A 23,684-nucleotide genomic window follows, 5' to 3' on the forward strand; every position below is an offset into this window, starting at 1 on the left:
GTTACCGCCATTGGCCCGGTGCAACGAGCTTCTAATACAATGAGAGACCCTACGAAGCAGCTACTAGAGGAGGGCTTACGTTCACTTTGTGGCGCAGGTGACAAGGGTGGCAGCTGCTTGTCCTGCGTGCCGGGCACCAAGGGTGAGAAGGGAGAACGTGGACGGGACGGATCACCGGGCCAGCCCGGAGCGAGGGGTCTCGAGGGACCCCAGGGAGCGCCCGGAGAACGCGGAGACGATGGCTTGCCCGGACCCCCTGGACCGCCTGGAACCGAGGTGCGCAAATGTCGCTGGAGTACTTGCATCCCGTCGGGGGAAAACTGCAGACTGCAGCTCTAACGTGGGACCTCAGAAATACAAGATGCTCGACGAATTACGACGCCTTGATGGGTTATTTTTCTCTTCAGTATTATTTTTTGTAGTATTTGCCTTCGGGGACCCAGTCCCTCTAAGCAGTTTTGTGTTTCGAAATTAATATTAATGAATAACGGCTTCATAGAACCAGACAATTACTCGTAATTTATTTCTTATTTTACTCTTAATTAGTCGTTTCACATCCCCACGTCCCGTTCTATCTTTTTAGGAGGGTGATCACGTCATTCAGCATAAGAAAGCACTTGTTACTATCCCTATTTTTTGGAGCTCCCACTCACTTAACTGGGCGTAGCGTTGCTTTAGTTGCTTTACCAGTGAACTTCATACTCCTCCCAAAAGGCTGTGGTTATTTCGCCTGTCAAAGATGAACCTATTCTGTGTCCGTTTAGGGTATTCCTGGAAGACCTGGCCGCGACGGAGAGCGAGGACAGAAGGGTGAACCAGCCCTATTCGACATAGCCGTTGTCCCACCAGGAGTCGGTACGTATTTGGTTTTTGCCACTGTTAAAAAAGCGTCCATAGTCCTGTACGCGCAGCTTTCCCACATTTTTCCTCTTGCCACACATTTCTTTTACTGAATGGATAGATAGCCTGCCAAATCTTTTTTCGTATAATAGGGTACGTCAAATCTAATGTTACGATCTGTACAGATGGTATGTTACAGGGATCCGCATATGAGCGTTGTAATCGTATACTGCGACGCGCCTTTTTTTCGAAACCACCCACCTACCCTATTGCACTTATTCTTTACAGTACCCGCTCTCTGACCTCCTGCCTGAAATTAAACTGTTCTTAGCCCATGAGCTTCGGGGTCTGAGCCTGTAAGGTTGCCGTGAGATTGGCAGAGGAGGCGCTACAACAAAACTAGCACGACATTGAACCTGCCCTAAAACTACAATGCGAGAGCATTAGAGATCCCTCCCGTTCAAGTATTCCTTCTCTTTCATAGATTCATAGACCGCGGGGAGGCCTCGTACGACTACCGGCGCACTGATGCAACGGTTAAGCGATGCGTCACTGATCCGGCAGGTGGCTATTTCAAACATAGCCACCGCTGGGGTTTGTGAGACTCAGGTTGCTCTTCCCGAGCTCCCGTAAGGCTCATTTTTGCGCAGATTATTCTTCGGGAGGCTGTCTGGACCAATAAGCTGATGCGCAGTGCCAATATGGGCAGGTGGCAGTTGCACTGAATTTATTTAAATTAATTTCATTGCCACCTGTCATGGTGGGCAGCTTGCCCGCAACCCAGTGGGCAGGTGGGCCACCTCCTTTTTCGCGACACGGACGGACGCCGCCTTTTCTCGTGAACGGGACATCTAAATCTATCGCATGATAACAAGCGCCATAACTTCCCGTGATCTGAAACTCAGCTATCCTGCCCTGAATCGCGACCTCACGTTTTCATTGTGCTTTATATGTCTTGGAGACATGCCTTATTTACTGCGCATGCATTTTTACACGAATTTTAGTTCATTCTTTCTGTGCATTCACGAAAACATCAAACTCTGCAGACTTCAAGCTGAAGCTCTATTCTGCTTACACCTGTGCTACACGGGCCTGTTCGAATGACATCTGAGTCGAGTGGCATTCGAGACTTGGAATAGCATCTGGTCTCGACGGACTCCCGCTGTGCTACGCGACACTTTCCAAACGCATTCGAAAGCCTCAGCTCGTTTTCAGTGTGCAACGACGACAACGACACTATCACGGTCAACAGCAGCATGTGATTATAGTGAACTATCTAGTTCACTACGATATGATTGCACTGAGACAAGTTTTTTAGGCCGACACCGATGAATCCGATCGGCGGACGGTCAGCCTTCATGTCTGCGGCAGGTCGGCGGCTGAGCGAAAACACGCTGATGAGACGACGGTGTGAATATATTCGTGTTTCTACATTATCCGTATTGAAAATAAGCGAAACAGACGTCTATATTTCACATGTGCACACTTGAACACTTACCAGCGATAAGCGCTTGCCAATTAATTTTAGTCGACGACGACTCTTTTTCCCTTCCGCGATGACTATAGGCCTAGCGAGTCCGCACGGTTCGGTCTGTGATTGCGGCGATTGTGATGAGCGAATTTACAAGTTTCAGCGATTGGAAATGGTCAATGAGTGTAGTTTTGAAAACAGTGATCTGAAATCAACTATTGCTTGCATCGCAAGGCGCACATACGACGAACGGGAAGCCCCGGTGTGAACCAAACTGCCCAGAAGTGCTTCACGGCCAGCAGCAGCTTCTGGATAACCAGTTAGGCCGTTTAAGTTAACGTGAATGGTCACCGAACATACTCCTGAATAAAGTAGTTTAAAATAAAGTACTGGCCACGTCGGAGGAAGCCGGGACAATTAGTGAGAAGCGCCGATCCTACGCGATGTCGGCATCCCGGCTGTCAAGTGTTCTGAGGCGAGCGATCGCATCGGCGCTTCCCACAGATTGTCGCACGGCGTAAACAAGCACGGGTACAACCGGTACAAAATAGAAGATAATATTTAATAGAACTAAAGCGCAGATTGCGTTTTATGTCATGAAAACTAGCACTAGCTGTTCGTAAGCAGCGATGTAAACAATAGTATGAGTGCAGTCGTACTCTTCTGTGCACTCCTGGGTAAATTTCATGCTCAGGCGGTATTATCTACAAGCATTCGTTTAGAACACAAGCTATTTGTTAAACAAACAGCAGAAAAAGGCGAGCAGCGGGTACCGAAATGAACAGCCACGGAGCCGAAAGCAGTCGCGTGGCTGTGGGCGAAGCGACGGCGGCGGCTATTGGTCGATTCGGGCTGTGTTCGTGTTCCGAAGGCATTCCAAAATCTGGAATGTCTCCGCGGAGCTCCGCTGACTCGAATGTCATCTGAACTGAATGTCGTTGAAAAACTTCGTGTAGCAGCGTAAGTTCGGCAGTCGAGTCGAATGACATTCGATTGGAAGATGTTCCAAATGCCCGTGTAGCAGGGGTGGCTAACAGTGGCTAACATATGTCTACCTAACGGTGTAGGAAATGGCGGATTGCTATAAGGAGATTCTAGTGGCAAGCCGTTTCCTCGTTCCTTTTCTTGGGAAATCAGGTCAGAAAGGAGACAAAGGTGTACAAGGACCGCCAGGACCTCCCGGCTTCGACGGCCGAGATGGGCCTCCAGGAATTCCGGGTCCGGACGGACTTCGTGGACTAAAAGGAGAGAAGGTGCGTCAACCAAAACTCTTGCCAGTGCGGAAAGTGAAGATATAGCTGTTTTACATATTAAAAAGAACACTTAAGGCGTTTTTGCCTTTTCCCGCAGTGAAGTGACAACGATAGCTGCATCGTGTCCCTGCTCCCTTCTCTCCAAATTCATCCGCTCTCAGTGTCACGCGGATCACATCAGCAGTGACGGCACACTCTCGACAACCCCGCTGCCCGACCCACATGCAACTTATGGCTTAGGCTTAACTGGATGGCAATCTTTTTGGCCAGCGACGGAAGCTTTATGCTACGACATGCTAGGGCGAAGCCGTTTATCCCACAAAAGTGCCTCAACGGCTATCGATGCGAAAAAAAATTTCCTTAGACACTTCGCATATACTTCCGTATTTATGCGCGTTGGATGCGTTAAATGGCACAGGTTATTTATGAGTGCTAACAATATACGAGACATGCTGCTGCAAGAAAATGGGACGGCAGGGGAGGAACTGCAGCGCTGATGCCGAAATATCGCAGGATTTGTTTTGAAGGATATGTGTGCTGCAGGGTCTGTCTGGGGCTCCTGGAATTCCCGGTCAGCCTGGCCTTGAGGGTCGGCCGGGTCCTGCTGGACCAAAGGGAGACATCGGATATGGTCGCAAGGGCGAACAAGGCGAGAGGGGGCCCAAGGGAGATCGCGGCTACGACGGCGCCAAGGGCGAGAAGGGAATACGCGGCCCGCCAGGTATGGTTCTCCGCTTGCCCGCACGGGAACGTCTCCAGATGTCGGCGATTTGTAATGTTACGCGAGGTTTCTAACATTTTCCGAAGACAGCAGCACCTGTTTATTCTTTTGACCTGGCGTCTTTTTTTACGACAAAGTCCTGATAGTCCCTGATAGTCTTTAATGCGGTTCGGTTCAATATGAAGGCAACGTTAACTAACTGCGATCTTAGACATGGAAGTCTTGCTTTTTCAAGTAACCTCCCGCAATACTGTATGCAAACGCGTCGTAATTTAGTGATGCACTCACAAAGACCACTCCACTTCTGTCATCACTTGCATGAGCGTTTGAGCAAGCTTTCAGAAGCGTGCTTACGAATTTGTCTAGGATGCATCGATGTTGCTGAGTAATGTTGCGGCCCGGCCGCTGGTGCAGGCCCCGGCAGCCTCTTGGAGCCGGTGCGTGGACCCCCTGGACCACCGGGAGAGAAAGGTCAACCTGGATTCGACGGACTGCAAGGCCCCAAGGGTGATGCCGGCATCCCTGGCCGTGATGGATACTCGGGACTGAAAGGAGAGAAAGGAGACGGTGGATACCCAGGACAGCCCGGTCCGAGAGGTCAGCCATTGTTTTCTGTGCTGTTCCAGCTTCTGTACGTGACTACATAGTGAGCGCTTATTTAGGTGATTCCTGGCACTGACGTAATTATGGTGTAGTGCTTTTATTTTATATTACTTTTGTTCCCAATTCTAGGTTTTATTTTTTGTTTCTCAAACTGATTCGCGCACAAAGGGTTCTTCTGTTCTTGAATCGTAGAAACGTTTTTTTTTTTTTCCTAAGGGCCAGCCAACAAGCAGGGTACACATTAGAAAGCAAACCTAGCGAATGGGATAAGAAGGTAAAATTCAACTGACCTGAAGTTGTTGCCTTACATAATCTGAAGTACGGGGAACACTACGTATGAGCACAGACTGGAAATTCATGCACGGGCAGCTATGTGAAGGCGGCATCAATGCACGATTTCCAGGTCTTCCGGGCCCTCGTGGTGAGAAGGGTGAGATGGGTCCCCCGGGCTTCCCCGGTGAAGCTGGAACCAAGGGCAACCCTGGACCTCCGGGTCTCGATGGACCTCCGGGCCCGATCGGTGAACCTGGCTTTCCTGGTGCTGGTCAGCCCGGACCGCCCGGTCTACCCGGATTCCAGGGTCTGAAGGGAGACAGGGGGTATCCCGGAGGACCCGGCCTTCCAGGTAAGCTATCCCGTCGATCGCCACGCTTCGCTGCGGCCTGCTGAGAAACATGCACAAAGCACATAATGATCTCTCGCGAGTTGTCCTGTGAAAAGCCTTTTTGCTGATCGCTTCGTACATATTGCAACCCTTGAGGTTAAACAATCATAAACAAAAGGTACATTCATCACGAGTTCATCACAGATAAGCTACCTTTAGCGCACGGATGCTAAAAAAATTAAATTGAGAAGAAAAGCAAAGCACGCCAACTTTGTTGGATGGCTGTCGGCACAGGTCGTAAGACAGGGCAACTTAATTCATAGAAAAAAAAACTAACAGCACAGTACTTCAGCTTCTGCTTCTCTTTGTTATTAAAATAATACTGAGGAAAACATTGCAACAGACGTAATCCTGGTTTCATCAGCAGTCTGCTAAAGAAATATTCTTCACTGCGTGTCACTAGCAGAAGCGGATATGCCAGACGCAATTTCCTGCCTCCGCATTCATTTGCGCCCTCCCAGAAGAGCCCACGTTACATTTCATCATCATTCGCCTGCTCTTTGGCAAGAGCATGAATGTCGTTTCCAACGCCGAAGACAAACTCCATTGTACAAAGGATGACAAGAGCCCACTGTGCCGCAGGTGAACCTGGACTGCCAGGTTTCCCGGGTCCAAAAGGAGACACTGGCGTAGTCGGCTTGCCTGGTCTCGTCGGTGAAAAGGGAAGCAAAGGTGAAGCAGCCAGAGAAGGCACCCCCGGACCTCCAGGGTCTCCAGGCTTGCCTGGAGTGCCCGGAGAGAAAGGTACGCAAAACCGTTCGATGGTCTTTCTGGGTTCAGCTGGGAACCTCGCCTTCGAACTTTCTTCAGACGATGTTTCACCTGCTCGCCTTCACACTGGGTGGACCCTATAGGTACCGCTTCCCATGCTGCCGAAAACTGTAATGCTGCTTTAATTCCCAATTTTTCGTAATCGTCGCGACTGCGAATGTGTCTTCGTCGCCGAGCTGCACGCGACTGTAGGCTTCACACTCTTGCTGCTTAGCTTCGCGGTTTTTTCCGTGGTGAAAAGCAGCCTTTGGGAAACATTTAAAGGAATAAATGAGCGCACCACAAGCCTACGCGTCCAGCTTAAACTCGCCGCATTTGTAAATTGTCCATTGGTTGCTACAAGTAAAATAAGCAACTGTTACCAAAAGGTAAGGCTTTGCGCTTGCAGGTTTTATATCCGTGTGGCACTGCGACGCTGTCGTTTACAGCGTTCAAGCCGTATATTGCCTGCGCGCCCACTGCCAAAGACAATTATTGGTTACACTCCTTAATATACTTCTGGCCTTTCTTGGCATTGATTACATTCTTCCGTTCAGACGTTCCATAAGCATTAAAAAAGAACGCTGTTGCTTGGTCTCGAGGCTGACGCCAAGCGTGTTTTAACCTTTGCAGGCGAGCCAGGCTATCCAGGGCTGCCAGGATCACCTGGCGCATCAGGACTTCAAGGACAAAAGGGAGAAGGTGGTTTCCCTGGCATGCCGGGTCTGCCAGGTTTCGACGGACCACCAGGGCCTCCCGGAGAGCCTGGCCGAGACGGAGTGGACGGACTCCCAGGACTACAAGGTGCTGCACTTACTCGTCTGCTTGCACACCCTCCGTAGCACTCTACTCAAGCTGGCATCAAGCGGCCGCCAGTGCTTTCACGATATCTTTTTAAGGGAAGCTTGGCTTTCCATATTTCAAACGAAGTTTAACGCAACAGCGACAACCCACTGCAAGACATTATTTTTTAGAATATGCCACTACATTTTCCGTCTGTATAATTATATGCGATTCGTGCCCTCCAGCAAGTAGTGCACCTCTAGTAAATACCACAGTCTTTATTTCTCGCTTGGACAGGAGATACACTGGTACGTACTACAACGCATCTGTGGGTGCATAAGCCTGAAACATCAAAATAAGAATTTTACACATGTACGTTGCAGACGTAGCGCGCGCTTCTTCCAGTCATGAGCATAATCTCTGTGACGCATCAGTTTTCGCGTGCGGGCTCACACCAAACCCGAGGTGCTCTCCGCACGAAAATGGCCTGTACGGGATGTCAGCCTATGAACCTCCAGGCAAAGCCGTATGCTCAAGACTGAGTGATCGCAACTGCACCCACTCACGGCAGCGATCTCATGCGCGCTGCTCTTTCGGCAGGCGACAAGGGCGACAAGGGCGGCGCCGGCTTCCCTGGAATTCCGGGACAGCGTGGAACGGACGGATTGCCCGGTCTCAAAGGTGAGAAGGGCGAAGGCGGTTACCCAGGAACCCCAGGCTTCGATGGTCCTGCCGGAGCGCCCGGAGCCAAGGGCGAGCCGGGTCTGCCAGGCCTACCGGGACAAAAGGGTGTGCCTGGTGACGTTTCCGAGAAGGGAGACAGAGGCTACCCGGGTCTTCCCGGACCTCCTGGCCCTGTTGGTCCTCCTGGACCTCCTGGTGAGCACAGAAAACAAATATCTTATTCAAATAGTGTGTAACTAAGACAAGACCCATATAAAGCGTATAATCATGCTTCCTCACAAAACCCATTTTCGGTAGAGATGCATGACAGCAGCTCCCCTTAAGCCAAGTCATCCGACTCATTGATAGAAAGCAGCCCTTTCGTCTGAATTAGCGTTTTGTCCGAAACGAACACAGGAGGTTCGTCTATAGTCGCTGTCGCTCCCTCTACCGCGGCGACTTGGTATCTGAGAATTCAGGCCAACTTTACGGGCCAATATGACAATACGTATATTCTAGAGGCGGAAATTTCGCAGAGCTCTTATACTCGTGGCAGCGAGCGGGTCGACACCAAAACCGCATAAAGTTCGAACCTCATGCAGCTGAAAATGTACTTGAAAAAAGGCTTTCACGCGCCGCCACAACTCATAAAAGCAGACGAAACTAGGTCCCTAAGCGAACACGGCCGTAACTTCAGCCTACACGTGCGACGTTCATTCGCAGGCTACGACGGTGTCATGGGTCTCAAGGGAGAGCCTGGAGCACCCGGCCAAGGCCTGCCTGGGCTCCAGGGACCGCCTGGACCGAAAGGAGCTGACGGTTTCCCGGGCGTACCCGGAACTCCAGGCGAGAGGGGTGCTGAGGGAGCGCCCGGATTTCCAGGTCTCAAGGGAGACAGGGTAAGGATTCACCAGGGAGTTCCACGTGCCGAGTTGAGTTCAGCGAGCGATGACTGCGCCATTTGGCAGCTGTCGCAAGCAGCAGCTCTTTACCCCTGGCACAAGTGCCAGCTTGTTGCTCGTATGTGTGAGCTGATTTATACATCGACATCGACAGCTCCTAACCTCTCGGGCGCTGAGTGAGTTAATAGCTACGGCTAAGGAATCATCGCGCTCACTGCATGTGGTTTGTGCTTCTAGCTTATGTCTCAAGGGTTATTGTAAGCCGCGAAAATTGTCTACCATAATTTGTTTTGATCATATGTTTAATCCCCGCATTTCAGCCGTTTTTCGCCACATCGGTTCTGGCTGCAATCCCTCGATATGTGAATTAGCCAGTCGACTGACTCAGCGTTATCGATTAATGCACCTGCTTGAACGAATGTCATTAAAGACCCCTTTAGAAAGTAAAAATACCGGGGTCTATGAGTTTTCCTTTTTTAACTGCAACATCGCGGTGACAGCTCCAACATGGTTATTATGCTTTTTGAACGTCGAGCGCGCAAACCATGAAAATTGTCGTGATGATCGTCACGTGGTGGACGTAGGGCTTCCCTGGCATCCCCGGACCCCCTGGCCAGCCCGGACGCGACGGAGTTCCAGGCATCATAGGCCCGAAAGGCCTAGATGGTGCACCTGGTGTGCCCGGTCTCAAGGGCGATCGTGGTGAAGACGGCTTCCCCGGCGTTCCGGGCCCCGTCGGGCCCCCTGGACCCACTGGCTCACCCGGCTTCCCAGGCCAAGATGGACTGCCAGGCTTCAAGGGAGACCGCGGCTACCCAGGACTCCCAGGTACACTAGCCTGAAACCTGGCCTCACGATAACTGAAAATGATTGCATGTGGCGATCCGCCAGTGCACTCCGCAGTGCACTCTAAAGCAGTCACTGTGAATCTCGGAGAGGGACAAAAGCGCTCATCAGAGTGTTCCGGTGCCCTTCACGCAAGCTATGAAATCTGCCCCTCAGCGCAGAGCGTATGGCTGGACAGACTTTTAGTGTCACTCGTTCCTTCTTTCTCTCCTTTCCGCGTATGGACTAAAGTGAGACCCTTACTGGCTGCCTGAGCAGGATGGAAACGTCTGCCTATTGTAGTTTTTTTTCCCGGATCCCGTATTCAACGTCATTTATTGTCCACGACCTTATGTCGTCAACAGAACAAGCGTAAGATTTTGCTTCGTGGCGTGCCTGTAGCATTGAAGTAAGGCTGGTGAAAAGCGAAAGTCCATTCAGGGTGTCATCATCATCATCTGCCTGACTACGCCCACTGCAGTGCAAAGGCCTCTCCCATGTCTCTCCAATTAACCCTGTCCTTTGCCAGTTGCGACCACCGTATCCCCACAGACTTCTTAATCTCATAATCTCATCCGCCCACCTAACTTTCTGCTGTCCCCTGATACGCTTGCCTTCTCTTGGAATTCATTCCGTTACCCTTAACAACCACCGGTTATCTTGCCTTCGCAATACATGTCCTGCCCAAGCCCATTTCTTCCTCTTGATTTCGACTATGATGTCATTAACCTGTGTTTGTTCCCTCACCCACTCCACCCGCTCCCGATCTCTTAACGTTACACCTATCATTTTTCGTTCCATAGCTCGCTGCGTTGTACTTAACCTGACCCCTCTTTGTTAGCCTCTACGTTTCTGCCCCATAGGTGAGTACTGGTAAGATACAGCTGTTGTATACTTTCCTCTTGAGGGATATTGGTAAATTGCTATTCATGATCTGAGAGAATCTGCAAATGCGCTCCACCCCACTCTTATTCTTCTAGTTATTTCCCTCTCATAATCCAGATCAGCGGTCACTCCCTGCCCTAAGTAGACATATTCTTTTACTACTTTCCGCACCTCGCTACCAATTGCGAACTGCTGTTCTCTTGCTAGACTGTTGAACATTACTTTGGTTTTCTGCATGTTAATTTTAAGACCTAGTGTTCTGCTCCGCCTGTCTGCTTTGCAGTTCATTTCCTGAGTGACTTAGCAAGACAATGTCATCAGCGAATCGCATATTACTTAGGTATTCTCCATTAACTCTTTTTCCCAACTGTTCGCATTTCAGGCCCCGGAATACCTCCTGTAAACAGACGGTGAATAGCATTGACGAGATCGTGTCTCCCTGCTTGACACCTTTCCTAATTGGAATTTTATTGCTTACTTTATGGAGGACTATGGTAGCTGTACAATCGTTATAGATATCTTCCAGTATTTTCATATAACACTCTTCTACACCCTGATTCCGCAATGCCTGCATGACAACTGAGGTTTCCACTGAGTCAAATGCTTTCTCGTAATCAATTAGCACCTGTGTCGTCTTTCTTGTCTGTCTTGTGTGTGTTGTCTTGGCACAAAAATCTTTTTAGTATGTATGATCACCAACTAGTCCAGCAGTTAACTCTTCTAGAAATGAAGGCTATATATAGGGTTTGGTTATATTCTGCGCATTTCTTTGTGACCTCATTGATAGCGTGAATATGGTCTATTGTCGAGTATCCTTTACAAAAGCCTGCCTGATCATTTGGTTGATTGAAGTTTAAGGTTGTACTCACTCTATTAGCGATTACCTTAGTAAATACCTTGTAGGCAACGGACAGTAAGCTGATCGGTCTGTAATTCTTCAAGTCCTTGACGTCTCCTTTCTTATGAATTAAAATAATGTTAGTGTCAGCATGATGTTAGGGTATCAGCATAACTAAATGCTTATTCTATGCAGGTGAAAAGGGAGAGAAGGGTCTCAAGGGAGACGAAGGAGTGCCTGGGTTCCCGGGCATTCCTGGCGAAAAAGGAAACCGAGGATATGACGGAGCTCCTGGGCTGGGAGGTAAGATGACACCAGGCATTCTTGCTTATGTTTCGCAGTTCTTTGCAAAAAATGTGAACATGTCGAATGCGGTTGCTTTTATCTCAGAAGGTTATTACTATGCGTACTTGTTGTCGGATTGTAGAGGACACTCCGAGCAAATGACTTCTTGTTTCGTTCACATCAGGTCATGCACATACATGCACTCAACTCATGATCACTGTCCTAACTAAAGAACAAAGAATTATTTACACAAGCCTGCACAGTCCATCACGTTCTTGCCTGCTCAACCCAAAATCATTGCAGAAATTCAGCGGCAGGTAACACAGATAATGGAGCCTTAAGAGCCACTCATGTTAGCATTAATCCTGTTATTACCCTAGTGATTTTCATTCAATGTCAAATCGAAAAATCCTTGTAATACACAGCAATCGTCTGCACTGCTTCTATGTTTGTCCGTGCTTTTTATTTCTGTCCGCAGTTATTTTTCATGTGTATCCTCAGTTGTGGAAGTCACTTCTGAATTACGGCCTTTCTATTCACTGTTGTCTACGCATCGCTCCATGCTCCTTCGCAGGCGACAAGGGAGACAGGGGAGTGCCAGGACTTCCAGGTCTGTCTGGTCTCGACGGAGAGCGAGGCTTACCAGGTACGTTTCCTCTCTTGACATTTTCAACTAACCTTACAAGAGCTGGCGTTTATGCGCGTCTTTTCCACTATGTTTTCAACATCCACGCAGAACTGCGTTTCGCTTACTATTTTACAACTGAGCCCCTATTTTCCTGCAGGTGCACCCGGACCCCAGGGCCTTCCTGGCCTTCCCGGACAAGGTGGAATCGGTCCTAAGGGAGAGAAGGGCAACGTCGGTCGACCGGGCCTTGATGGTTTCCCTGGCTTGCCCGGTTTGAAAGGTTCGAGAGTTCGGAATTGCGCTCCGCTCATTAATGCGAACGAACCGTTGCTTGCGATCACAGTCCAACCTGAAACTCGTCGCCCCACGAACACAGCTCACCCCAACGTCTCGTATGCGGATTTCACTCGCAGGTGACGCGGGTTTCCCTGGCCTGCCCGGCCAGAGAGGACCTCCTGGAGGACCACCCCAAGAAGGAAATCCAGGACAAAAGGGCGAGCGCGGTTACCCCGGCCCGCCAGGCCTACCTGGTCAGAAAGGCTACCCGGGACCGAAGGGGGAGGACGGCTTCCCAGGCCTGGATGGCGAGAAGGGAGATTCCGGCTACCCAGGCCCTCCTGGCATCGCGGGAGCACCTGGACTGCCAGGACTTCCCGGTACGCCGCATAACATGCATCAGCTCGGCTGATCACAGTCATATGTCTGCTGTCTTAAAATTTCGCGGTGTCAGTTAAAGCTATGAAGATTTGCATTTTATGTGCTGGCATAAAGTTTCCCTACCTTCACATTTCTACCTATGATGAGGACTTTGACAGGCCTTTTGCGCAAGTGCACACAATAGAAAACAGGACACAAGGAAAACTTGTGCTCATCCACTTACCAGAGCGGGTACACTGTTCACGTGACGCAGGTCAAGACGGATACCCTGGGGTATCAGGTTTGAAGGGTGACAAAGGAGACGCTGGCTTCCCTGGTCTTCCCGGCTTGCCTGGCCAGAAGGGAGAACCTGGCCTTCCTGGATTCGCTGGCTTGGACGGCACCCCTGGTACGGTACTACGCGTACTTTTGCCACTTAACGCTAAAGAAGCTCGAAAGTCGTGAGTGAACTAACTTACTGCTCGAATATGGTCGAAATAACGTCTTTGCCATGCTCCAGCGCTCTGTATGCATACATCTTACGCATTGTTCACCGCGGTGGCTCGGTTTTTTACTGCTGAGCTAAAAGGGACACTGAACAGAACTCCATCCATTTGTTGTTCTCAGTAAAAGTTGATTATCTGACTCGTTATGGATATGTTAACGGTTGTGTGGAAGCAAAAAAAAAAACAAATTTATGGCCGAGAAATTTTAAGTGGAAATTTCCCGCCACTCCGTTTAAACTCGTGACGTCCACAGCAAGGACTGGTTGCCGCCTTTTTGAAGTGAATGGCGGTGTAGCACAGCGTCACCTGTATTTCATTTTTAATACGGGAGCATTACTTGGCTCATTGTGCGAAAACCCCGCCGTCATCAGGAACCCGTGGCCGAAACGCGGCACTCAAATGACGTCATCACCCCTCTGGGAGCAATAGGCCGCCGGCGCTCCACCGCCACGTACGTTAAAGCGCGATTGAGGTGTCCACTGACCCAGTGAGCCAGTTACACCTGTTCTCGAATTTACACATCATAAGAATTGTTTAGGTGCCCCCACAATTTTTTGGCCTTTTCTTATAAACCTTTGGTGAAAGTGGTCTCTTTGCAGTGAGAATGCCGTAGTCTATAGATACAGGTCAACTCCATTTTGTCCTCACTGTCCCTTTAAGCTCACGGCTTAGATTCCCGCCCACGAATAGTGCATGTCGATGGAGGACACATTTATGAAACTCTCGGGCATCAACATTTTGGCGCACGCAAAAACGTCATGTGGTCGAGATTATCAAGGAGTAAATCACTACAGTGTATCTCATAGTCGAGTGCAGCTTTGGTACCTAAGAATCTGTTAGTTTTTTTCTCTCACACCACATACCTCCTCTTAAGTAATGTCTCCTTATTTAAAATGAAGGGAATGCAAGCATGCCATGCATATGCGACTCCTGACGCTGTCGACTGTGTATAGGAATTCCTGGCCCTGCGGGAACAAAAGGAGAACCGGGACCAGCCAACTTGGTGAAGGGAGAAAAGGGAGAACGCGGATTTCCAGGATCCCCAGGCGCGACCGGACCCAAGGGCAACCCTGGCGCACCAGGCTTCCCAGGTTTGAGCAGGACCTCACTGTTCATTGTGCTTGCGTTTGTGCTGACTCCGCTTTATAAACGGTTGCTGATATAGGGCTTGCATTCATGGGGGACAATGGTTACCGATTGGTGTGCCTTAAAGGACTCTTAAACGATCTCAGAACTACACTGTAGTGAGAGTATAGTTCACTAACAAAGGAATTGTAGTAAGGGTGGCGCTTGAAACGATATCAACCTTCTGCAACGCGACATCCATAACCTTCAATGTTATATATAATATGAATGTTCAATGTGTAGCCAACAACAATCATTTGACTCTCATACTTAGGACGTGTTCTGAAACTACAATAAGTAAATACGGCTGCTCACGCTCTTTGTGACGTCAGGATAAATTGGTTCTGTCGACGAAATCTCGGAGAAAATCTGTTTGCCTGACCTTCCTTTTTGCCGTAAACGAAGCGGTGTTACTGCGTAAACTTAAAGTTGTTTTGTGCAAGTTGGCCCAGAATATTTTTATCTCTTTCGCTTCAGTTTCGTGCATTTGTCTCGAATTTGCGCTACATCATTTGACTTTTAAAGCATGCACATGGAAAAAAAGTATAATGAAATGAGTAATTGTATACATGCTTACAGGGTTCATTAACGGTTTCTCGTCAAAGCTTAAACGATTACCCTGTACACTAACGCGAACATGTTGAAACGAGTAGCTGTAGAACAAGCTTAGCCTCTTTTACTGCTAATGATTATCGGTGATTATCGAAATAAAAAAGGATGCAAAGTAAGGGATAGGATTTTCGCTCCTCTAGAATAAAGGAAAGTATCTGCGCTGAAAAGTGGGAGACACTTTCTTCCAGCCTGACCTTATTGTCTAGCCCCTTCACGGGTGACACCAACCTGGTACTAATACGCCGACGTCATGCTACAGTAAGGAATGTGATTTAGCAGAGCAGGTTATCAGATACTCTGATTCTTCTGGAAGGTCTTCACATCGAAGTTAAATAGATGGGAGCATCCCAGCGAATGTTAAATTTTCTTCACGAAGATTCTATTTGTCCAGTCGGATTCCTAGAATTATGTTTTGAGCGCGTCTGTGAAGCCGTGATGTGCATGTACCGGTGTCTCCGGCGTAGGTCTGAAGGGCGACGCCGGCCGGCCTGGTCCACAGGGTCCTCCGGGCCCTGTGGGCCCCGTGGGACCCAAAGGCGATCGCGGCCTTCAGGGCCCCGCTGGCCGTCCCGGTGAGCCGGGCACCCAGGGCCAGCCAGGCAACCCGGGTGCCCCGGGCCTGCCCGGCGGTGACTACCTCATGGGAATCCTGCTGGTCCGCCACAGCCAGTCGCCGGCAGTGCCTACCTGCTTCAACGGCATGACCAAGCTTTGGGACGGCTACTCGCTTCTTTACATCGAAGGCAACGAGAAGTCCCACAACCAGGATCTCGGTCAGTAGTCCGCGCCTGTCCACGAGCAGTAGGCCTCGCTGTACTGAAAGCGGTCGTAACACTATTATCAAACAACGAGTTTAGTGTCACTTCTGTTCAGTGCTGAGCCTTATTCATTTCTAATATAAATTCGAATATGCATAGAATAAATTCACGTCCACAAGGTATTGGATACAACGAACTATATTCATGTGAAAGCGAAGGCTGCGCAGCTGTGGTCGGTAAAAAGGATCCTTATATGGCATCTGTCGTAAATGGAACCCCACAATGCGTAGCCCGAAATTCATTCCGTGACAGCATGCATGCACCGATAAGGCACTGGCCGCCCTCGTTGCGAGTCCCACGTGCTCTAGCTACAGGCCTCTTTAGACTGCATCTACATAACCTTTCTCTGCTACAGCGGCTGGCGCTAGAAGGCGCTCCCCCACTGACAGCGTGGTCACAGATAACGTGGCTACTTGTGTGCATCCTCTATATGAGCTTCATGGGTGTTTTTATTCGCTTCGTAGTGGGGCTGCTCTACCGGGATTGCCAACCGGCATACGTATTCAGGAGTAACGTATACACCGGTAGCAAAAACAAAACCGCGTTCCGTGAGGTCAGTTACAAAGAAGTACGAGAGCCCCTTTTTCACAAAACAGCGCAAAACACGAATACCGAAGAAAAGAGGAGAGCGCCTACCTTTCTTCTGCCTTCGTGTTTTGCGCTGTTTCGTGAAAAACGGATCATTAAGAACTCCCCTTCAACAGCCGTGGGGCTAAACCCACAACTCAAGTGACACCGTCCTGAGTTCAGGTTCCTGAGAGCGCATGCACCTCGAGATGTGGGTACCAGGATTGTCTGGGAGATTGAATATGCTCTTAGGTCGTATGTGCTGCCAAATTAGGTTACTTTCTAAGCATTTTTGGGAGCGGTGACATACTCTTTTATCTTTCTTCTTATGGCACGGAAAACACACACAAAGCTGCATCCACCTCAAGAGAGCTTTCAGTTGTGTTCAAGAACCTGTCAGCCCTTTGAAAGCTCCTCACGCTCACTTATTTTTGCCCTTTTCACAGGTTATGCCGGCTCCTGTCTCAGGAGGTTTAGCACTATGCCGTTCCTGTTTTGCGACTTCAACAGCGTGTGCAACTACGCCAGCCGAAACGACAAATCTTACTGGCTTTCGACGAACGCCCCTATACCAATGATGCCTGTGGGAGAGGACACCATCAGGCAGTATATCAGTCGCTGTGTGGTCTGTGAAGCTCCGGCCAACGTCATAGCCGTCCACAGCCAGTCCATGTCTATTCCCGAGTGCCCGTCTGGAGGATGGAACCAACTTTGGATCGGTTACAGTTTTGCCATGGTGAGTGTCGAGCGACAACTATTCTGCTATAATATTGCATCATCAGCGTTTCTTTTCACTTTTTTAATGTTCGCTAAAGCGATGTTTCCTTAATTTTCAAAACTGTTTTATTTCTAGAGTTTCACGGACGTGAGAAATAAAAGGCCAACAGGCGTAACCAGCATTTACTGCTTTCAGCCTCTAAATAAAACGAATAAGCCCTTGAGAACTGTAGACTGAAAGCCCCTGAAGTTTACGTGAGGTCTTTCATGGTTGTTTTTCGTTGTACCGAACCTAGAACGCCATTTAGGCTCATCTTAAAACAGGAAAAAAAAACATTCTGGCTAAACAGTGAGTCTCAGGCCCCCCTTTGTAGAGGAACCTTTTCCCTCTTCTACTGCATTACCTGCTGAATCTTAATCAAGAAAGCATTAAAAGTTTCACCCTTGCTCCAAATGAAACATGAAAGCTGCACTTGGCGACTTAGTGGCTACCCAGCCGTTTATGGTGAATGCATAAAGTGGCAGTGTTTATGAGCACAACAGTCACGAAAAGCGCAAAACTGATGTCCGTGATCATAAAGAGTAGTAGAAAGGAGGCAGCGTAAAACAACCAGGGGAAAAATTAACTCTGACCTGCAAGAACCCGTTTGCTTGATTTCTAGCAGCATCCCCGAAAAGCATAGAAAAACCTGTCAAACTTATTTCAGCATTGGTGCAGCATACTTTCATAGTACGACGCGTTTGAGACGGTACTTGGCCACTTTCTTTTACGACGGGAGTCGTACACGTAAGCTTTTGCCACATCTATGGCCCGCTCGACCACTTCAAATCGTACTCCTAGGGCACACCTTGAGCTGCGCGCCCTTCTTCAGCTCTTGTCTGAAGCGCTCCTTGTCCTTCACACACAGCACACGGCTGCCGGCGCCGAGGGAGGCGGCCAGTCGCTGTCCAGTCCTGGCTCCTGTCTCGAGGACTTCCGGGCCACGCCGTTCATCGAGTGTAATGGCGCCCGCGGCACGTGCCACTACTTCGCCAACAAGCTCAGCTTCTGGCTGTCCACCATCGAGCAGGACTTCCAGTTCGAGCGACCCGTCAGCGAAACGCTTAAAGCTGGCAAGCTTCGCAACCGTGTTAGTCGCTGTGCTGTATGCATCAAGGACTCAAACATCGGCTTCTAGGCGCAAAAATGAAAAAAAAAGAAGAGAGATGGCAAGAAAATGCAGAACGACGGTCAGTGCCCAACAGGAGAGCTAAGGATCCACTCTGCTCTAATAACAGAATGGAATCCGATCCTAAAGCGCGACACGATGCATGTGGGTTCTTCTCTTTTTTTTTTCGCACTTAATTAGAAGAATTTTATTGTTGTTGTTGTTACTGTTTTCTACTCCTTTTTTGTTTTCCTTTCATCAGCACTGGTGGAACCCAGCTTGTCTTCTTGCCGTTTTGTTGCAGGATAGTAAAGGGCGCATTTGTACATGTTTTCATCAAAGCTCTTGAACTTAAACGGTGCTTTCTTGTTTTGTTTTGTCTAGACTCGATGCTAGTATGTAAAACTGCCCTAGCAGCGAACTGCCAAGTCAAAGTCGCACACACATTTACCGATTCGCGAAAGCATTTGACGAGTGACTGTTCTAATGGGCCAACCAGAAAGGCCTGCGCGATTCAACTGGTGCTGTCCCATAAATTCGACAGCAACAAAGGTGCCGCATAGGCGCCAGCGGAGAACTTGTCACTCTATTTAATAACCTTTCTTTCAGCTCAGCATTTCTTCTTATTTTGCTGCAACCAGCGAGTTGGTCAAGAGCTGAAACAGAGATACATCGTCACTACACACATCTGCACCACTTTTGCTTATGCAAAGTATGCAAGCAGTTCCCTTTTTCTCTTCAATAATGTGCTGCATTTTCTCCTGTAACACTGCCATTTTTATATTATCAGACCAATTTTGTTGGCTGTGCAACCTCACTGTGTGACGTCAAATGTGTTGTTTACTTGAGCAGCGCAGTCTAGAATTGTTTTCTTAGAGCATCATGTTTGAGGCTTCTGGGGTCGGGGAACACTGCCATTGAACTTAAACTAGTCGCTCTGTGTAAAAAATTATGTTGCATAAAATAAAACAATGCTAAGCATTTTTATGTTCCTAACTGGTCTGTTTTTTTTTCACTGCCGGCGCGAAGCTGCACGCAGCCTCAAGAAGTTTGCTTGCATGTTCTCCTCGGGCAGAAATCTTCTCAGCAATCATTCGGAGCACGGAAGTCACGAAAAAGCTTCATTACCTGGAAACCTAAGAAGAAAGCTCTGCACTTCCCTGCGCGGCCTGAAGAATGCAACCTTCAATGCGCCTGCAGGCATCGAGAAAAATTAGGTTTCTCGTGGCTTCCTCGTTCTGATAACTTCTACAGAGTCCTGTGTATGGACTGTCGTCCATCTCGATGCGTACAGTCGGAGTCAATATGACGGTGATGAGTTTCGCGTTGACTAGACGAGACCAATTAACGTTTCCTTGCATGAAAATCCCTTGTTCTCCTAAAAATGTAGCTGTGAACTACACAGGAATCAAACGGTCGGCTATGCTCCAATACTTTGTCCGGAGTTCTTGCAAAAATGATCTGTGGCAGCGCACTTCATCCGACTAGATTAAGCCTAAGAGTGGCTGCTTTCATATTGATTCCGACTGTAAGACCGAGGTGGCTCGTGGGGTACCTTTTTGTTGGTCCTACCATGGTATCTGTATGGAAGAACCGCAATAGGGGAACGGGGTGGGGGGGGGTGGGGGGTGGGGGGGTTGTGGAAGCTGCGCGTTGTCGTCGCCATCACTGTCACCACAATATGTAATCCTCCCTTCCCCGCCCGCAATGCTCGGTTACAGGTCCCGTTTTAGTTTAGCAGGCCGACTACTGAGATTTTTTTCCTTCATTAAGCTCTCCTTTTCTTACTCTTCTTCACTAACCTTCCTCCTCTACCTGCTACTGGCCGATTACCGCGCGAAGATAAAACGCAGGTGATTTCAAAAAAAAAAAAAGTACAAGACTACACTATACAAGTTTTGCTAACATTTCACCTAAGAGCTGCACTCAATGATTGTGTGAGAGCTTCCGACGGAAAAACTCCTAATTGCGTTTACAAGAGAGAAGTCAGCACTTCCTTCAAAGGTCATAAGCACGGGAGCATATTATGAGGCGGACGACCGGACCCGTAGCATCGCCCATTTAAAAGAGGCTGAAAGAATCAGTAATATATACGCACTTTTCTAGCATTGGTCCAGTACTTAACATTGAGGCAGCCTCACGCTATTGCGCCACGTTATTTCTTGACATCTTCTCAACTTTCAACCGGTTGCGGAACTAGCTGCCCTACGGGCTGCAGTTCAGTTCATCAGTCGGGAATCTGCACATGACTTTACTTTTTTCACTGACTAAAGCAGCTCTTCAAGGCCTGCAAGCTGCACTACGCCGCGGGTCACACGAACAACTCGTTGCAGAAATCAGCAAGCTGTACCACGACGCCACATTGAAAGACATGACATAATTTTCCAGTGGCTGCCAAGCCACTGCGGTAATACTGGAAATCACCAGGCAAACGAGGCTGCCCGTTCTGCCCACAGTAACGGAATCCCTGTCAATATCCCTGTAACGAGAGCTGACGCAGCGTGTCGGCTTCGTTCTTTGAGGCTGGAGCTCACACTTTCAGCGTGGAACACGGAAGAGCTATGCAACTGTCGCCTCAGGGCGTTGGACCCTGGTCTGCGCCTCCGTCTTCCATGTGATATAGCGCGTCGCGGAGCAACATTACTGTGCCGTCTATGGCTCGGCGTTGCTTCACAAATCAATATCCTTCCGGATCGCGATGGCCGACAGCCCTTCTTGTGTAAACTGTGTCTGCGAAAAGACAATCAGTCATCTCCTGTGTGGGTGCCCTGTCTATGTGAACGAAAGGCGTAAGCTGTGTTGCACTCTGGAACGCCTTGATCCTCGCCCTTTCACAGAGGCCAAGATCCTCGGTCCGTGGCCTCAACAGTCGACTGCCATCAAGGCTTACGGCACTGTTTTGTTTTAGAGCGCAGCTCTTTAGCGTCCGTTCCTGGGTTTCGCGTCGTCGTCGGCCTCGTAACCAGCTCCGCCCCCCTTTCATCCCCCCAGCGCTAGCAGCGACCGACTGATAACGACCGACTGATACCGCTGGATGCCGCTGACGCCGCTAGAGAGTCAAGATAACGTGACTGCATAGAACACCGTCGCCGCCATGCAGAAAGAGGAGGAAAGGGTCCCCCCCCCCCCCCTGTTCTTGTGTGGCGGATAGGGTGCTCTTCAGTTGCCGACGCGCCGGTTATTTCACGTAGGCCCCGGCACGTCGACGAATACGTGACCACCTTCCCACGGCTAGACCTGGTTCTTAGCGCTGCGGAAGCGAGGGTATCATATTGTTTGTGTCGGCATCGGCGGCGTTGTCCCTGAAACCAACTCCGCAGCTGGGGTTGACTCACTATCGAAAAGGTGAAACAGCTTATTTGCTGCGCTCAAATTTCGCATTAGGAAGTAACGTAATCGTCGGTAATTTTTTGCAAGAGACTGCCTTGATTGACAGATTGTGACTGTGTTTCCCGTTCCCCCTCTCTTCCCTCTTTACTCCCCTCATTCCCTTCCCCAGTACAGGGTAGCCAACCGGAAACCTTCCTGGTTAACATCTCTGCCTTTCCCCCCTCTCTGTATCTATCTTCTCCCGCCCCGACCTATATTCGAGGGGCGACTTACAGCAGCTGTCTTGACTTGGCTTTCGTTTCGCGATGCCTTACCAGCAGCGTCTGGTGGTTTTCGGATATAGAAACCCATGGCAGCGACCACATTCCTATATATCTGATCATTACTGGCCTTTCTACATCCACCTCTGCCACAGGTATGCGACACATTGATTAGTCAGTGTCTAAAGTACTTATGGAAGATGCTTGCAGAGAAGGTTTCTCCGCAGGATTGGATGAGAAAATTAAGGAGGTCATGGGAAACGCGACGTGCTTCTTCACCCCAGTGCCAAAGTGCACAGAGTTTGATATGGAATTGCAGCGTCTGCGATCAGTGCAATGGAGGGCAGTGCATAGATAACGACGCACAAAGCCGCGCCTCGACCTCACAGATGCGAGGCACACGCAAAAGAAAATTCAGCGCAGAATTCAAGCCCTCTAGGCACAACATTGGCGGTCACTCTCTGAAACGCTTGATCCACTTAAGCCTTTGTCACGCATCTCGAATGTTGTTCGTGGCCTTAGAAAATCCCCTCAACAGCACCACCCATTCAAGTCTCAAGCACTCTACCAAAGACGTGGCGAGGTCGAGATTGCCGAAGATTTCTGCGCTAGGGTAGCAGGCCCATCGACCACATTCGCAACGCTGCACTGCAGTGATGTTCCCGCTTCTCAGGATACACGTATGGACCTTGTTGGGGGACAGGTACCGTGGTCGGGCCGGAGAAGGGACGAGGAAGATCGGAGACGTGGTTACAAGGAAGACACTGAAAACTTTATACAACTATTTACATTATGTACTCGAAGCAGTTAAAAGTGTCTCTTTTTGTGAAGTGCGCGGACTACCACAGTCGGCGCAACTCTCATTCTTTCAGGACGAGATCTGTATCTGGGCATCAGGGGATACGCGCCCACAAGTTCGCACCAACCCCGTGTGCTTCTTCAATACCTGGCATCAGGAAAACGGTCGACTTATCGCCGGCAGAACTAAAACAAGTCCCTCTTGAATATTTCCATGAGCACCATGCAAGGGTAATCTGGATCTGATCTAGTTGGATAATTTAGATCTGAGCAGCCTCGTGTCGTGTCTCCTTGCTGTGTGGTGTCCCTCCTTGTCTGCTGTTTTAACAAGCACCATGCTAACCGGCTGCACATCTACAACGACGGCTCAGTGAACCCCACCAGTTCTTCGGGCTCCGTGGTCGTCTCTGCAAGGACTACAGAAATCAGAGCTAAGATAGCTCACCAGACTTCTTCGACGGGTGCAGAACAAACCGCTCTTCGTGTCCCATTGAGCGTAACAATCAGCAGAGCCCCCAGCAGTGGTCTGTTTTCACTGATTCCAAAGCAGCCCTCCGAAGGTTTACAAGCTGCTGTTCGCTGTGGAGCCCATGAACAACTGCTCACCGAAATATGAACACTACGTCACCCTTCTATCAATAAAGAGGACGATATTATCTACCAATGGCTACCAAGACACAGCGGCATAGCAGGCAATCACCGCGCGGACGAGGTTGCTCGAACTTTCCACCGTGACGTCGACTGCGTGTCGATCCCCATTTTGAGAGCAGACGCAGAGGGCAGGCTTCGCGCACCTGCGCTGGTGATCACGCTTGCCGCGTGAGATTGCGGCCAGTTTTCATATGAGCTTCCATAGCACAAAAAGCACGGACAAGACCCTCTAAGCGCCGATAAAGAGTTAAATCGAAGTTAGCGCTTGTGTTCTGTCTTGTCTCTGGTTTTTGTGCTGTGGAACTTCATGTGAATTACCCACTAGCCCGAACAATCACCCTTATCAGTTTTCGAACTTACGTTCCAAATCCCTGGACCCTGATCTGAAGTTCCGGCTTCCACCCG

General features: G+C 49.4%; 1 protein-coding gene across 1 annotated transcript in view; it reads left to right on the forward strand.

Moving 5' to 3' along the window:
• The window catches only part of Col4a1 (Collagen type IV alpha 1), a 50,854-nt gene extending 32,287 nt beyond the window's left edge, over positions 1-18,567 (forward strand). Inside the window, exons 19-38 of the mRNA XM_089582401.1 lie at positions 98-276; positions 765-855; positions 3,449-3,564; positions 4,108-4,285; positions 4,700-4,882; positions 5,292-5,513; positions 6,135-6,296; positions 6,936-7,106; positions 7,686-7,964; positions 8,472-8,647; positions 9,235-9,478; positions 11,394-11,501; positions 12,058-12,129; positions 12,269-12,391; positions 12,525-12,767; positions 13,022-13,156; positions 14,207-14,344; positions 15,455-15,763; positions 16,822-17,111; positions 18,001-18,567. Coding sequence (XP_089438527.1) covers positions 98-276; positions 765-855; positions 3,449-3,564; positions 4,108-4,285; positions 4,700-4,882; positions 5,292-5,513; positions 6,135-6,296; positions 6,936-7,106; positions 7,686-7,964; positions 8,472-8,647; positions 9,235-9,478; positions 11,394-11,501; positions 12,058-12,129; positions 12,269-12,391; positions 12,525-12,767; positions 13,022-13,156; positions 14,207-14,344; positions 15,455-15,763; positions 16,822-17,111; positions 18,001-18,270 — 3,689 coding nt within the window. The 3' untranslated portion in view covers positions 18,271-18,567. The remainder of the gene's footprint in view (positions 1-97; positions 277-764; positions 856-3,448; positions 3,565-4,107; positions 4,286-4,699; positions 4,883-5,291; positions 5,514-6,134; positions 6,297-6,935; positions 7,107-7,685; positions 7,965-8,471; positions 8,648-9,234; positions 9,479-11,393; positions 11,502-12,057; positions 12,130-12,268; positions 12,392-12,524; positions 12,768-13,021; positions 13,157-14,206; positions 14,345-15,454; positions 15,764-16,821; positions 17,112-18,000) is intronic.
• Positions 18,568-23,684: the final 5,117 nt, after the last annotated feature.

The sequence above is a fragment of the Amblyomma mixtum genome, chromosome 3 (assembly GCF_055824585.1).
Source record: "Amblyomma mixtum isolate Tamu chromosome 3, ASM5582458v1, whole genome shotgun sequence".
NCBI lineage: Eukaryota > Metazoa > Arthropoda > Arachnida > Ixodida > Ixodidae > Amblyomma > Amblyomma mixtum.